This window comes from Atractosteus spatula, chromosome 20, assembly GCF_055471065.1.
Source record: "Atractosteus spatula isolate fAtrSpa1 chromosome 20, fAtrSpa1.hap1, whole genome shotgun sequence".
NCBI classification, from domain to species: Eukaryota; Metazoa; Chordata; class Actinopteri; order Semionotiformes; family Lepisosteidae; genus Atractosteus; species Atractosteus spatula.
In genome coordinates this window covers 8,365,225-8,382,389 of record NC_142725.1, presented here as the reverse complement: position 1 = coordinate 8,382,389, position 17,165 = coordinate 8,365,225, and the positions used below count along the sequence as shown (strand labels likewise).

Sequence of the window (17,165 nt, the reverse complement as noted above, 5' to 3'; positions counted from 1 at the left end):
TCAAGTACTGACCTAAAGGCAACTATATATGGTTAACCAACTTAATATTCAGACTAAACGGCTTCTTTACAGCCTTTCCTCATGGAAAAACCCTGTATAAGATATCAGTTGCAAATAACCCCAACATTATGCACAGACCTCCCCAATAACACAAGATTAAGGCTTCCATCTCAGAACTATTCTTGTCTAGTAAGCAATTGCTATTAAGCTTTATGATTCCTTAAGTGATCGTTTCAAAATGGAGAGAACACAAAACACTTCCTACAGAAGTACTTCTTTTGACTGAGGCAGGCTTTCACAACAGCATGCATAAAGAATGAAAAGAACCAAACAAGACCACTTAGCAGTGGACAGAGATGTAAAATGGAGAAATGAAGTACCATTCTACCAAAACGTGAAGCACAGCAAAATAATTACAAGTGTCTTTAAGAGTTACAACTCATCCAGCCCAATAAAATGCAACTTCAGACAATTTTTCTTTGACTTTTATTTGCGCTTGCCTTTGTTTTTTTTTCTGTTAAAATTTATTGGTACACAAAATTTTGTATTTAAAAATGTCAAATTGACCAGATATCAAATTATTTTCTTTAAAAACCATTAGATGTAAAAACTTAAGACCGATTTACAAAAACCTCTGCTGTTACCGAAAAAAATTTTCTTCTTAGCTGTCAGAGAAAAGTAACGAAAAACAGGGCTGCATAGATTCTGCAGGCAATCGGTGGTATCTGGTCAAACGCATGTTGCAAGCTTTCACTGATCGTCAAGTCAAATCTGTTTCTTATTGCTCGTCTCTTCGTTTTCATTTTGATGTTTCTTCATGTTGACAAAACTGAAACAAAAACACAATATATTAATTCTTCTCATAGGTCCATTACCACAGGTTTAAAAGTCTAGTGGTGTCAGGACATCGGTTCCCTGCATAGTCCCTACTCCACTAGGAGCTGTTACACTTGAAATGTAAACCCGCTCAATACTGTCAGGGCTGCACTCTGTGAACTGTCCCAATGTATGGATAAATGTAAATGTTAAAAGATTTTAACAGCTCCTTTTTTAAAAGCTTCCATGCATCAAGCACCGTGCAAGAATGAGTCATTTCCCAAGGAGAAAGTTTGTGCAAGGGTATTTTTGCCTTAATCACTAAAATACTGTGCTTACATAAGAAAAAGAATACGTCATTTTGCATTGGTGTGGACATGAAAGCACACCAGCAGCACAGGGGCATACATACTTTAACACATGGAGATCTGCTTCTGGTTGGAGACGGAAAGCATGACTGATCAGCATTTGCTTTTTCGTGTTCTTGCGACACTTACTTTATATGATTCATTTTTTTTCCTGCTAAGGGCCGTCTCCTGGCTGAAACCGCAGCCGGTCTGTAAGCTTGCAAGGTCAGCATTCTCATTGGGAAAACTGCTTTTGCACCCTGCCTGTATGCATCACACTCTTGCATGTGTTGCACTACCCAGAAAGGTCAAAGCAGACCTGGCACAGCTCTCAAGCACAGCTGTACATGAAGAAGGTCTGCAGAGAGCATGCTGGGTCACTGTCACTTTGAGCAAAACAAGGCTTAAGCCAGTGCGACAGAAAAAGAGCCCAAAGAACACCAACAATAGGAAGAGAGCCCCAGTGGAACTGCCAATGTTTGCTTTATCAAATCCACCGCATTACCTCTTTTTTTGGGTCACCACATTAGGTTGGTCTGATTAAGCATCAATGAAAAGTGCCGATGGAAGCAGGCTTTAAAATGCCACTTGGTAAAGCTGCCTGGGCAGATGACCAAGACGAATTCCGTTACCTCCCATGGAATTCACCCCCCTCCTCCCCACACACAGCAAATGGAGTCCCCAGTGAACAACTGAAACATTCCCTCCAACCTTCAAGGGCGACGGCCTGCAGCAGTCAGTCCAATACTGCACTTTCCTCTCTTAGATCAGATCTTAACATGCGGCTACGGTGCAGCTCTCCCACGTTCCCTCCCCACTTTCTCCACAGTCAAGAAAGTTGTCTCCACTTTAATTTATACTTTATTAAAAAAAAAAAGACATGCTTTAAAAAAAGATCAGGACATGGCATTTCTTCCTCGAGGCAGTGCGCAGTGAGAACCGAACCCCCGACTGGAGGGGCAGCGGGCAGCGGGCACGCAGGCCAGTGGCGCAGGGGTACGCACCCGGACGATGGTCGAGATGGTAAGCCGGTCTTTACTCAGCCCCGCCCTGCTCGGCCTCGGGAGCGGACGTTTTCTCAGCTGGTGGCTCGGCTGCCTTGTTCTCTTTGCCATCTTGAGGTTTGGGGTTCTGCGGGCGTCTGCGGCGGTAGTTGAAGTTGCGGCGGTACCGGCGGGGGCGGGCTTCCTGGCCCTGAGATCCGTCGCCCTGGTTCTCCTTGTCCTCCTCACCGGACCCCTCCCGTGGTGGTCTGGGACGGGGTGGACCCCTGGAAGAGGAGACAGACCGGCCAGTTACTCACCTCTTCGAGGCCACCTTTTGCTGCTTTCCTATTTCTGAATGATTGTATTTTATACAGAATTTTAAAAAGTTAACTTTTACTCATTTTAATTGATCAAAACTGCATACCCAACAGAACAGGTGTAAATACAGCAGAACCCAATCCAGTGCACATATCCTACACATCCTACAGGGCCTGGCAAAGACTCATCCCATAAGCAGACACACAGGATGACTGAACTGCCATTTGAAAACCAGCCTGCTGCACAATACTGAGAAGCACTTATACAACAGAGCTCTTGACATCTGCATATATAAAGAGTAATTAAATCAGTCTGCCTTTAAAAAAAGCCAAACATAAATAAAGTAAGTGCCTCAGCATGCAGATCGCAAGGAACAGGTAAAGGTGAATTCCATGCCGACTATTAGTAAATTAACCTCTTTATGAAATGAATTATGAAGTCGTCGACATAAGCTTTCCTTGGTCTTTGCAAAACCTTTCAGTATTTCCTACACATTTGTCCCCAAACGCTTTCCTGTGCTAAAGACAGTTCGCAACAGATACATCACTGCCATAAACATGAATGAGCCCTTGTGTTGTTACTTTAGAAATCAGAGATGTCCAGAATTTGCTGGATATGCCCACATATAAATGTATTGCCTGTTAATTCACCCAGACTATACCAGCCCATAATTTCCAGCTGGTGAGTCTGGATAATGTAGTTCAGAACAGGGTGGCAAACCCATCCCTGAGAAGCTACTTTCCTATTGTGACCACTCAGCTTTCCGGTTATACGTTTCTATTTCTAGGAATGTAAAAAAGAAAAGTAGGAAAGGTTATTATACACTAAAAAAAAAATCACTGAAACCATCTTGGAAGGAAGCAAAATTCACTCCAACTGCACTATTTCCAGAGTTACGAATTGGTTGTTTATAGAGAATATTAGTCATATATAATAGACAAATTTTTCCTTTGTGAAATTGTTGCAACTGTGACCTATCCCTTTGATGTTTACAAAGCCTATAAAAAGTAAGCAGGACATGGAAGAGATAGAAAGCATTGAGAAATAAAGCTGAACAGACAGGAGGGACTTCTATGCAGTCCCCAAGTGCATTAAAAAAAACGCAGTTGCCATTCAATGTAGGGCTGCAACACCAAGGAGATATTACATGTGAAGGACTAATAAGCACTCACAAGAGTGGAGGTTTAAAAGGTACCGCTCTCAACATTAACACCCCACAATGATCCAGAACTCTTGAGCCATGCTGTTCATCATGGAATACATGCTCGAGATTTGATGCTTATTATTCATATAGGAATTAATGATCACTCTTTTGATCCAAATAATATTTTGCAAGTCTTTTTAAGATAGAATGTCAGAGCTGTTTGCTCATAAACTGAATTTTAAAGTGTACTCCACAAAATTGCACATCACATTTTGTTCATCTTAGAACTGAGCCAGGCCAAATCTTCAACAATTTGAAGTGAAGAGTAAAAAGAGGAGGAACTGAGGGTGTCTGAAGTCAGGCTACTGAAACTTCACTTATGCTTTTGAGGCGACTAGTTGCTTTGAGCAATGCTAGTCAACTGCCCTCCAACCAGCTAGTTGTTGCAGCCCCAGATCAGTGAATACAACATGCAAACCTTGGCCTGAACCTTGGGCGGTAGCCTCTGTAGTAGTTCTGCCTCATTGGTTTATTGCCCTGGTCTGCACCACCCTGGATTTCATCGCCTTCACCACCCTGCAACAGAACAAACAAAAGTACGTAAGTGTGGGGAGCCCATCACCACTCCACATTCAAGCCTTGAAACATTCATACCCCCATCATCAAACAGAGCGACCAGAAGCCTGCTGTATAACTGCCTAGCTTCACTTCTTCCAAGTATAAAAGCAAGGTGCAAAAGCAAGGCTTAGTTCCTGTGTAAAATTCATTACAAAACAGATCTAAAGTGTACGATGCTTAGGCGAAAACATCCTTTTACTTATGAATTACTATGAAACCCTGTACATTTACAAAGCTTTCTACAGCCCCGAGCCTGCACTAGATGTGGCCCTGGAAGAATAGCTCTGGGCAGCAAGACCCCGGGCACTGTGGATTTAATTATATTGGCTGGGATGTCATAGATACTTTGTAATGAAGGTTTTGTAAATGGATACACACAGTAAAGCCAAACACTTACATCTAAATTTAGGTCAAAATTAAAAGTTATTACTGCCCAAGTTCCTTCTTGTTCAAGTCCTGACTGCTAATGCCAACTTTTCAATAAGTGACCCTCCCTTTACAAGACGTTGCCTCCCATACACCCACTACAAAAGCCATAGTGAAAATGAAACCAAACTTTTTGGATATCTAATTTTGTGATCTCTCATTTGAATGAGAGATAGAATCAGCACTACAGTAGATGGGCTCCCAGTGATCTGGCAAAATCATACTGTACAGCATTTACAATTTTATTTTCCCATTTAACAGGTACTACACTAAAACTATTGTAATTTACATTAAACAAGCAGAAGTAAGGTGTACTATAGAGGGTGGTTTCCACAATTTTGTGCTTTAACACACAGACTGTGTAGCTTTGCTTTAACTTTTATACAGTAAACAACCCAAAACATTTACACATACACCACAACCAAAAACAATGTTGTAAAATAACTGCAAGATTAGCTACTGGGATGATCTACTGAACAAAAACCCGAGCCTAGGGCAGCGAGCTGGGAATACAAGTGCGTGACTTCTCTGGGGACAGTGTGAGAAGGTTACCTCGGTCATCTCTCCTCGCGGGGGTGTGTTGGTGTAGGGGGGGCGGCGGCCGTAGCGCCGGCGGACAAAGTAAGGGGGGTAGCGGCGCCGAGGGAAGGAGGGCCGGCGTTGCTGAGCTTGCACATCTCCTTCTGGCACGTTCTCGCCCCCTTCTCTCTTCTCCCCCCCCTCGCCTTCCCCGTCGCTCTGGTAGTTCTGCTGGTAGTTGCGGGGCGGCCCGCGGCGGCGAGGGTAGCGTCTGTAGCGGTTGCGGTCTGCTGCGTATTTGCTACCCTGGACTGGGACCCCCCCTGGGCCTGTGACGTTGGCTGCTTCTGCACCCTGACGGGGAAGGAGAACGGCCGTTAGTGCTGCGCGGTACCCGTACCAGCCCCACGGCCCCCACTCCACAACCCCACCCCCAGCACCTTGCATAGGTTCCTCCAAGTTCACACAATCTGTTTCAGCTCGAGCTTCACCTGCGACGCGACTCCAGATGATGCCTCAATCACAATTGGAATCTTAAGACATGACATCGTGCCGATGCTCCGTAACGCTGCTTAAAAACGGCAGCATAGAGCCTCGTTCTAAACGGGACGAGGTATGCAAGGCATTCCCACTTCTACCACTGAACAAGTTCCTCAGTCTCGCTGTGCTTTTCCTATTGCAGGCAACTATAACAGCAGCTGATGAAGTTTATAGCAGCACATGGGAGGTTTTAAATCTTTCGCACACTCAGGCTAGAGGTCTATAGCACACAGAGAAGTTTTCAAAATGCTAAACAAAACAATCAATTTGTTTTAATCCGAATGCAAATAAAATCCCATGAGTCACCCATTCAAAGTAGCACTAATGTTTTTCAAGCCAACAGCTGTAGGTGCCCAGCTTGTCAAGTTTGCTGAAAGGCCAAGTACTTACTAGTAGGAGTAGCCGAGGTTATTTAATGCTCGATAAACTGTGCAGCTATCGACAGTACTTTTTAAGGTAGTTGGTCTTAGTTTTGTATATATTCAGCCACAAATTCGTACACCTGAAGACAAGGTATACATCATTCCTCAGAACATACTTCATACGACTATCGAAGCCTATGAGAAGTAGTACACAGGTGAAATGGTGTGAAGTAGCAAAAATCTGCTCTAAAATCAACTGAACTAGATTTGAAATACGATACGATGTTCATGACTTTTCGGGTAATGTCAGTTGGTTTCATGGCGATTGCCAGTGTTTTTTGACAAAACCAATCAAATGACCTTATCTAAATCTGCTTGGCCAATTGGTATTAAAGTTCATACAGGTACACTCTGACAAGTTTAATACGACAATCAAACTTCAGCTATTCCTAACATTCATTTATGCATACTCATGTAGATGTATGTAGAAGAGCATTGTAGGCTCAAGAGTATACCTGTAGAAAAAGAGTAGCCAATGTAAAGTGTAATTCACAACTAAATAATGACTGGCCACATGATTTGGCTGTCATAGAAGAGCTCCGATGTCTTCTTATGGACTAATGCAAAATAATCTTATTACTTCGCAATAGGTGCATAGGGTCCCGGTTACTATGGAACGAAAACAGGAACCTTAAGCAGCAACAACAAACTTGGGTCAAGATGTATGAAAAGTCATAAAACCTTACAGAATCATGGTTTTAATGGGTCACGTATAGACAACCATGTGCCATCAAAAAAAAACTCCTTGTAGCCCTTGACCTCTTCTAAAGGTCAAATACAAAACCATCAACCTCTTAAGAAAGTGCAGACTGTGTCCCATACAGGAATCCATACTTATGAGCTGTCAAAGAGATCCTAAACGCAACCTTGTACAATATCAGAGACTACAGATATTATCAAGCTTCCTAAGGAACATGTACAGGAAACCATATGTTCTAGTGAAAAATGTCAGTGCTGTTGCCTCTCAAGTGTCCTACGGCCCCCACTCATTGCTGCATGCAGCTGTATCTTTGGTTTCTAATCTTTTTCGATCCAATCTATAAAATGCACACTCCATGGTTTGACTCCGCTTTTGCTACTGCAGAAGTCGTTTCACTTATACATAAATGTTTGCTTAGCACGCATGCTTAATGTTGGAGAACACTAAACTTGAATCAAGCTGCTTTACAAATTTAGTTTTATCAATTAATGGATACTGTCAAATTGCTGAATGACTTCAAAGGGAAGCAGGAAGGAAGTTTAAGCAAATAACAGAGCCATCTCAGAACCAACTGGGACACCCCCAGAAGTCATCTGATTCAACAGTGCTCTTTTAGAAACATTAAACATCACACAGATCAAAATATTAATCCTAGTAGTGCTCTGACACTACAGACCCGAATTTGAAAAAGACTTTGTTGTGGAGACTTAAATAACTGATGTTAAGAATCTATCAATTTCAAGAGTAAACACCATTTACTAATGCAGAAACACAGTAAGGTTTCATAGCAAATTTTGTACATGAGGACTTTAAACCTGATGATTTACAACTGAAAGGGCAGACTTAAAAACCATTAGAATCGGTTGACAGCACTGTTCCAAACTTAGGAAAAGGCCTTCTAAAGTCAGTTAGAACCTAGCTGACACTTGTTCAAGTTTATAGATGTGCTCAACAATGAATTCTTATTTTACTGCCCTGACACCTGATGGAACACAGGGTAACTCGGCCTCCTGGCTTCAGTCTGCCGAGGCAGTTTATTACCTTCTCCCCTTCGACCACATCAAACTCCACTGTCTCTCCGTCTCCAACGCTGCGCAGGTACTTCCTTGGGTTGTTTTTCTTTATGGCGGTCTGGAAACAAAACCAGCAAAATTACTTTTCTAAACTACATTTCTAAATTACATCTTAACCTTAGAACCACTATTTTTCTTCAATGTCTGGGATTACATTTATCACATTTTACTGGAGATTTTATTTGACCATTATTTATGAGTAAGGTTTATAGTTATAGGACAATCAATATTAAAGCACTATCAAATCAAGTCAGTAAAGGACTGGTAAGGTCTTGTTTGATAAAAAAATAGTTCTAACCAAAAACAAAAAGGAATGTACAAGTTTCTACAAACCTGGTGTACAAAGACATCTTCCTTTGTGTCATTCCTGAAAAACACAATATAAAAATTAAGGACTTTTCATAACAGATGTGCAATTATACAACTGAATATCATTACAAATACTGTAGCATAATAAACTCCACAGAAGACTTGGTATTTTGACTTATCTTGCTTGGTGGGTTGTTTAGCAGCTTAAAGTAGATGTTGTTATTCTCTGGAAAGCACTAACTTCCACAAGCACTGAAGCCAATCTAAATTAACAGACTTATGGTTTGCTAAACCCCAGCAAGTAAACAGGAGCAGGACACTGACTAATAAATCTACAGCTGTATAAGCAAATAACCTGGCTAATAGGATTGAGCACGATATCAGACCCACAGGTCACATCCATGTCCTAAACAAGGCGAGAGAGCTTAAATTACCTGTTGATGAAACCGTAGCCGTTCCTCACGTTAAACCACTTCACTGTTCCCAACACCTTTGTTGCTAGAAAACAAACAAGTCTTACATCTTCATATACCCAGAGAGCAATCAGGCAATTATTAACTTACAAATTCCAGACACCAGAATTTTCAGAAAATGAAGAAAACCACATTATAATGTCTCATAGCAGACATTATCACTCTGATGGTTTCTTCTGGATTAAAAGTATTCTACAGTAAAATGTAATTGTAAAGCCTTAATTCCACCATGCAATGATGCTATTCTATCTCTACACACAGAAGTCTCATTGTAGGCAGTACACCCTTGCTTGTCGTGTTCCTGTCATTTACACGTCTCACGTCTCACGCAAAACTACAGCTCAATATCACACTTCAGCCCAGAGGCTCTTAGAGTCTTTTGGCCCAGCTCCCAGTGACAAAAAACAGGTTAAATATTTAAAATTCTCTCCACACCTCTGTAACTTTAAGCATTCTTCAAATCATGTGTCACTTATAAATATGCATTAAGTATATACAGTAATAATGAACTGTAGAGGTTTTGTCTAAAAAAATGTAGTCCTTAAAATTGGAACCTATTTGCTTTTTGGATTTAACAACTTATGAACTGTATTCTAGTCACTCCTTGGACTTTACTGTAACATCACTCATTAAAATCTGACCACTAGGAGAAAAGGTTCACTATGAATAGTGTAAACACAAAATGGACTAACACTCAGAACCAGGACCTACAGCTATTGTCTGGTTAATTGGCCGAATTCAGAGAAACTCAGAACTAGGAGCATGGAGTGCTGTGAATAACTGACTATCGAGTGGGGTAGGGCTTGTAAAACTATCTGGACACTATATTTAACCACACGGCGACAAGCTTTTTATAGATTATGATGCAAAGCCTAGCTGTCCATTGCAAAACGAACTACTTCAGCAGTATGATGAACTCGTGTCCAAAATACATCCACCAACCCCGCTGATTGGATCAGAACAAAATTTCGGGCGAAAGAGAAGTTCTACTGGCTATAAAGGGGTATACGACGTGGCCCTGCCATGCTTCAACAGTCTGCTGCTACAAAGAACCAATCGTAACCTCGGCTCTTTCCTGTAACACGAATGATTCACTGTAACGATATAAGGAAGTGTCAGAACGCTTCACACGTGGTCTCCTGCACTCTCCCCACACGGACGCGTAACTACAGTATCGATAAATTAATCATTCAAGCGGCCGTCCATCGCCAGTCAAACGTCCATTATTCCCAGTACAACGGAAGCGCAGGGGATTACGATCGTACTGGTATCCGCCTGTTAGAGCGCGAAACTTCCATATTTCCCAGCCCGACGCGCTACCATGTGGCTGGACGGACGCCCACAACCCGCGCCAAACCGACGGCGATTTCCACGGCAGGGCCGGCGATTAATCGCCCCCTCAACTACGGGGAAGGGGGATCGGCCGCAGTCCGGTCCTCCCGGTCTCGCCGCCCGCCCCCCCAGCACCCACACGCCAGGAAAAAAAAAACATCGCCTCCCTCAGACAAAAGAAATCCCTCTCATATCCAAACACCGCGGCGGACATTTTGGAATTTTTTCCCCTCGCCAAGTTTCTACACAGCCGCTAGTATAATTCGAGGAGGGAGGGGAAAACGACGCCTCTTTTGTAAGCCGTCAAGCGGCATTTTCGTCGGGAAAGGCGGTTTTGCCGATTTATGAAGCGGCTGCACACCCTCGGCTCACACACGGCCCGTACACGACGCTAAAGTTACTACACCGCACTGTAATGAACAAAGGGTGTGTGTGTGTGTATGGAGGGGCAGTGAGGAAGGGGGAGTCTCCACACCGGCCCTCCTGCAGCCCCGGCCCCGCAGCGCGGGACTCGCGTTACTCGTAGGCCGGGGGCTGCAGGCCGGCCCCGGCGGGCTCCGTGCGGAGGGACCGCGGGAGAAAGCGACCTGACCCACTTACGGGCGGCGGGCAGGCAGTATCGCCCCGGGGAGGTGAAGAGCAAGGCCAAGTTCGCCTGCGTCGCCCCCTTCTCCCCCACACGCACAGCCCATGCAAGGCGGCCGGATCGCCATGTGTCCCCTGGGCCCGGCCCAGTCCAAACCCACACCTAGTGACCCCCCCCCCCCCCAGGAGGGGAGGAATTGGGATGCGTGGGCAAGTGGTGTGTGTGTGTGAGGAGAAGGGGGGGGGGGGGGGGGTGTCTTTCCGATCACTATCCCAAACCCACCAGCGGAATCCACAATCCCACCCCGGCGCTTCCGGCCCGAACCCACCCACCGGCTCCCCGCACGCGCCGGGGCTCGAGAACGCAGCCCGCTCCCGTCACCACGGCGACGGGACGAAAACCGTTGCTCCCCCGGACCCGCTCGAGGCCGCCCGCTCGTTATGTTTTCCAAATTAATTTTTTCTCCCCCCCCCCCCACCACCACCACCACCCGACCCCCCTCTTTCTCCCTCAACCATCAACGCTCAACCGACTTTTCTCACACAAAGAAACCCCGGAGCCCGACACACCGCACGCCGGAGAAAAGTCACCTCTCCAACCCTCAACCTCGGCGTCGCGTCCCCAGTTCAAATCACGCAGCAACACGGGAAAAGAAAAAAATACGAGAGACCGGGGGGCTCACCGATGACCTTCTTATCCCCCGCGGTAGCTGCGGCTGCCGGGCTGGACGGGCTCTCCGCGGCGGCGGGCTGCTGCGGCTGCTGCTGTGTTTCGGCCTCGTTGCTCATGGTGGTTTCGGTGGGTTACGTTACACTTGTGCCGGCGGTGGCTCTCTAGCGTGTTTTCCCGGTGCGTGATGGTAACCTGGGCCGGCGGTGGTGGGGCTGCTGCCTTCGGGCTCTCAGCGTTCCTTTCTCCGCTCCCGTTGCCGATCGAACTGGACGGAAAGCGAGCCGATACCTGACAATATTGTCAGAGGCGCGACCGCCCATTCTCTGATCCTATTGGTCAGAACCCCTGTCCGTCTTGGGCCGGTGCTCTTTTCCGTCGCTCCTATTGGTGCGCGGCGCCGTCCGTTTAACCCAAACCTCCGCGTCGGTGAATTGGATTGCGACTCCACAGAGCGGCATGAAAACCCTACTCGGTATTCTGCGAGTGCTTGGTTGTGATTGGACAACAACGCGTCAATCTAACCCAGCTGTACGCATTTCCAGCTCTGATTGGAAGACCGAAGTGTCACTCAACTGCATAGTTTTTAGAAGGGGTCGCGCTCAATCCAATCAAACACTCCCCTTTTCTACGGAGTAGATTGTGAATCAGGGGCGCTGGTTGGGCAGATAATGTCAAGGATGCCGCCCACGATGCTAGGGATTGGCAAAATGTTACAGTTAATATAAATCACGCCCACTTTATCTTTCGTGACACGAATATTTACGCATTGCTCTGCGCCTGTAACATACTGTCAGTACAAGGAACATCGGACCAGACATCTGATCAACATGCACGGAGAGGGTTAAACTGCTCTCTCGAACTACTGATGCAAACATTAGCGTGAAGTTTACAGATATAGGTCAGGATCATCAGTACCCTAGACCTTAAAGCCCTCAAAAACAAATTCGTAGTGTATTCGTTTACATTAGATTAAGAATCTGAAGATCTGTTTAACTGTGAACCGCTGAGTAAATTAGTCCTAGTTCTATTCTTTTAAATTTTGCCTGTAATTAAACAACATTTTCCATACTTTGTTCAATACTGTCTTGGTGCAATGGGCAATTATAACCCCTAAAAGGCAAGACCCTAGATTGTAAACTTCTCCCCAGAATCAGTCTTCTTGCGACCCATCCCTGTCTGGAATTAAAATTAAATTTGAGTGAGTTGAGTAGAGAGACTCATTGATTAGATACTGTATATTAAAAATGAATCCCGTAGCTGCCTTTAATTCTAAGCATTGATATTATAATTATTTTTGCATGCAATATGATATTCTTCAAAACTAAAAAAAAAAATTAACATTAAATAATGAGAATCTGTTATTGTGAACATTAGCACTTCTAAAAACATATAGTTACGATTACATATCTCAAGAGTCAGGATCTTGAAGTACGTTTTGTTGAATGAAGATAATTTAAACTTGTATATAGGTTTCTTCATTTTATTAAGACCCCATTATTCTTATATACTGACGCATTCTAAGGCCTTAAATGTCTCCATTTTTGTTGTTTTAAAGTGCTTTGAGCTGGTCCTCACCACAAAAAGACTTCCACGAAACCAAAGTGGGTTTTTTTAAATGTCAGAAAGACACCAGGAAAATCCTAAACCCCATATTAAATTGCTTGTCTGTTAGCATAATGCAGTAAACCGATCCAGCAGTTAAGTTAATTGCTGTTAATTATATTCTGTGGGATTGTCGCAGTTATCTAGGCCTCTACGGTGCCCTGTAGGAGACCTCCAGAAAACCCTCCACTGACGTCTGATTCAATCACAAACCCTGTCACACAAACTCTTCTGGCCACAGAAGAATGATATCAGGACAATGTGCTGGGAGACTTTAAGGACACTGATAAAATTAAGACCAGTGTCCTTATGAGGAATAACTAGGAGCAGGGTCTGTCCCATTGGAATGTTATCCAGAGATATCAGGATACCAATTCAATTATTGATTTTTCAACTGATATATCCACTGGGATCCATGAAATAACACGTATCAGGACATTCTCAGAAGTACAGGTTTGGGACAGCAGTGTGGAGCAGTGGTTTGTGGTCGTGGACTTGTGAACAGAAGGTGGTGATTTTCCACCCAAGACAAGACACTGCTGTTGTACCCTAGAGTAAAGCTCTTCTCCCTGACTGCTGCAGTAAAATACCAAATCTTTGATAGAAATGCCTTCTATCAAAGATCAGGAAAGACTGGAGCTGTGGACTTATATAACGCTTTTCTGGACACTCCACTCAAAGTGCCTTACAGGTAATGAGGACCTATACAAATTCACCACACACCCCTCCTACAAGAATCCCATCTGCATTCCACCAATCACTCCAAAACCCTAGAATTGCACATAACCACTAATTGCACTTGCCCATAAACCAGTACTCTACAGAAAGTATTGTGAACTAATTTACTGAGTGGTTTGATTGGGTGTGGGATAAAGGAATTCCTCATCTTTCTAAGATCTGCATCGGGGGACTTTAAAACGACTGCAGGAAGGCATCAGTAGGTTTTCTTCCCGCAGAACACAGAGGGAGTAACTAACAGTTACTCTCAGCGCACTGTTAATGTATGCAGTTTTATAAGCTCTGCTCAAGTACCTGCCCACTATCTTAGAAGAGTTTGGACATCTTGGCTTACTCGTTGCACAGAGAACATCTGTTATACCAGAGAGCTATTCCACACTGCATGACACTCTGTACCACAGAACTGAAAACGCATTGACAGAACCTGACTACTGGTACCGACAGCCCCATAACCTGTGAAGAAAGTCAACTTGCTATCAACATGTGCCTTCCAAGACAGAGTAGCTTCTGTGTATATTCCCAGCGTGTTGTAGGATGTACTCTAGGTTGCTTAATAGATTCATTAGGAATTGTGTCTGGGGAAGGATATTCATCCTGTTCGAGACCGAAGACTGTTTTTCTAGTATTTACAACCAAGGCTTTCTGGTCACTTCATGCAACCAAACCATTGAGGAAGAATTTGAGCATTTGCCTTTTTATTAAGTATATAAAATAGTGACTATTTGTATTAGCTCATATGCTTTTTTCTTAGCAACAGTATAAATGGATAATTCAAGGATATTATTTGACCTTTTGACATGAATATTACAACCGCAAAGTGTCGGGCTCATTTTCACACCTTCTGCTTGCTTACTTCTGTTTTTGTCTATATGAAGGGTAAAATTGCTTCTTAAGACGAACGAGGTTAATTACAAAGAAATGTTTGTAGAGAGAAAAAAACATCTCCTAATATGGAAACTATGGAGTGCGCTTTCCTGTGTGAATCTGCCGTATAAAACGTATTGCATTTACCACCTCCTTTGGAAGAAAGTGTAATTCCATCTGTCCTGCAGAGGAAATCAGGTACTGGGGGGCGTTGATAGGTTTTAGTGAAGCACATCTATTCACGTTAAGTGCTGGGGTTTTAGAACTCAAAGACAAGCCCACCAATTTAAACACTCGTGCACAGTTGTGATCAAAGGTTTCACGTTTCACTGAATCTCCAAGTGAAAAGAAGTGAACGCAATCTCGGCAGGATTCAAATTTAAACATGATATATTTCTCCACATTTGAATGCACAATTACTATTTATTTGCTGAAAAGAACAGATTGCAAAAAAAAAAATTTGTGAATGTTGCACGTGCACAAGTTTGGGTCTCAGTCAGGACTTGGTAACACCTCCTTTGGAAGAAATCACAGCTTCCAAACATTTGGCACAAAAACCAGGTGGCAGTGCAAGCTCATAGGCTTAAGGAGCTGTTGTCCAAATGTTATTTCTGGGGTCATCGCAACCACTACAGGGTGTTAGCGCAACAATGTTCATGTCTCAATCTGGGAGTTTGTACCATTCTGCCATCTTTAGAATGTCTAGCAAAAAATCCTCAAAGCCTCCTGAGAACATCGACACAATGTTCAAGTCTGAAGTGTTTGGATGTCTGATATAATCTGCACCCTCCCATTGTGCGGTTACATTGTAAAATACTGCTAAAACCTTTGGCCTAATCTAACTAAGCCATAGCCTTCCAGATGAGGCGGTTATGATGTTTCGGGGTGGCTGGGCTGTGCTGGTACATGATCGTTATTGGCTTGTAATGGAATGCTTAGCAATAAGTGCATTAAAGCCATCAGGATTGGATGCTGGGGAATGCAATGTGAGAAGCCAGCCGCAGGCCGTCCCTATCAAACAACATTCTCATTACACCCTATTCACATTTGCTCCTAGACTCCACTGCTCACCAGCTCATATAAAACCAATTAGAATTGGCAACAGCTGCAACAGAGCCTCAGTAAGAATTGTTTGTTAGATTTTATAACTACTTTATACAATACAGGGTCACGGGGGAGCTGGAGTGTAACCTAGCAAGCAGCTGGCACAAGGCAGGGTACACCCTGGACAGGACGCCAGGACACCTCTCACACCAGGGCCAATCTGCCTGGAAGGCAATTAACTTACCAGAATGTTCTGGGACTGCAGGAGGAAACTGGAAACCCACAAGAACATGCAGACTCCACGCAGACAGTACCCCAGGTCAGGAATTGAACTTGGGGCCCCAGTGCTGTGAGGCCATTGTGACACTGGGCAGCCCCAGTATGTTCTTATAGTCCAATAATGAACAACTACAACAGGAGCAGCTTCCAATATCTCTCTCTGTCCTACTCTCTCCTGATGATAGTACTCCCCGTGCCAGCCCAACTGGACAGACAAGCAGAATACTGAGATTCTCCACATTCAGAGTCATTTCTTTATAGCAGGCCAGCCTGGTCAAGAGCTTTCACACACTTTAGCCAGCAGGCATATCACCCTGCAACTCACAGCTGGCAGCCCACTGAAGCTCAGCAGGTGTGAGCCTGGTCAGCACCTGGATGAGAGACCTCCTGGGAAAAACTAAGGCTGCTGCTGGAAGTGGTGTTAGTGGACCCACACTGCGGTCTGTGTGGGTCCTGATGCCCCAGTATAGCGATTGGGATTTCTACATTTCCCATTGGCCTTTACCAATCATGGCCTCCTAATAAACCCCATCTCTGAACCGGCTTCATCACTCTGCTCTCCTCCCCACTGAGAGCAGGTGTGTGGGGAGCGTACTGGCGCACTATGGCTGCTGTTGCATCATCCAGGTGGGGGCTACACACTGGAAAAACACTCCAAGACAACAGAGGTTGGAAATAAAAGCCAGAGCCCAGCCCCTTCCCTCTGCTCCCACTGTGAACCCTGCTGGGATGTCTGGAGTGTCCGTGGGTTCCCTGGAGGACCGGGAGAGGTTCTGCGCGGGACAGGCTCAGGGGGATGCACGGTTCTGAGTGTTGGCGGTAGGGGGGTCCTCTGATGATGACATCAGGGCAGCGCTGTCAACTCGTCAAGCCAAGACCTCCCTGACGTCAGCGACTGCCAGTAGTGCCGTGGAGCAGGAGGAGCAGCCGTAGGGAGGGCCGGCACCTGCTGATCGCCCCCGGCAGGATGGTTGGTCAAATCAGACGGGAGGGCTGGACATCACACCAGTGTCCTCGAGGAGTTCTGATGTTTTCGTTCCGGTGACCTGCATCGCGACTGCTTGGGCCATCTTCCTCCTCCAGACACCGGCACACAGTCGAGCTGCGATCTGCTTCGGAAGACTTACTGCAGAAGAGCAGTCCTTGAAATTATTACAGTGAGTTAATCCTCCAGGGGCCTTGACAGTCTTGGATTCCCCTGCATGAGTCCCATGTGGCTTTGAACTGGGAGATGTCCGTCAGCGTGGGGAGCGTACTGGTGCACTTTGGCTGCCGTCACATCGTTCAGATGGGGGCTGCACACTGGTGGTGGTGGAAGGGATTTCCCATTACCTGTAGAGCGCTTTGAGTGCAAAGT

The 17,165-nt window shown here is 44.8% G+C and overlaps 1 protein-coding gene across 2 annotated transcripts; it reads right to left on the bottom strand.

Moving 5' to 3' along the window:
• Nucleotides 1-472: 472 nt before the first annotated feature.
• Nucleotides 473-11,607, bottom strand: ybx1 (Y box binding protein 1). Of its 2 annotated transcripts, none has more exons than XM_088938223.1 (8): nucleotides 11,292-11,607; nucleotides 8,653-8,716; nucleotides 8,243-8,276; nucleotides 7,878-7,967; nucleotides 5,208-5,528; nucleotides 4,090-4,187; nucleotides 2,168-2,433; nucleotides 473-829 (listed from the first exon to the last, which is right to left on the bottom strand). In XM_088938223.1, exons 1-7 carry the CDS (start codon nucleotides 11,395-11,397, stop codon nucleotides 2,199-2,201), a joined length of 948 nt encoding a protein of 315 aa, XP_088794349.1. In that variant the 5' UTR covers nucleotides 11,398-11,607; the 3' UTR covers nucleotides 473-829; nucleotides 2,168-2,198. The 2 variants fall into 2 exon arrangements, with proteins under 2 accessions (XP_088794349.1, XP_088794350.1); XM_088938224.1 differs by having other exon boundaries at nucleotides 4,102-4,187.
• Nucleotides 11,608-17,165: the final 5,558 nt, after the last annotated feature.

Coding starts and splice junctions, on each gene's coding strand:
- ybx1 (XM_088938223.1), bottom strand. CDS start 11,397: ATGAGCAACGAGGCCGAAACACAGCAGCAGCCGCAGCAGCCCGCCGCC. Junction 8,717..11,291: donor GGGGGATAAGAAGGTCATCG/GTGAGCCCCCCG, acceptor TTTGTTTTCTAG/CAACAAAGGTGTTGGGAACA. Junction 5,529..7,877: donor ATGTGGTCGAAGGGGAGAAG/GTAATAAACTGC, acceptor CTTCCCCGTCAG/GGTGCAGAAGCAGCCAACGT.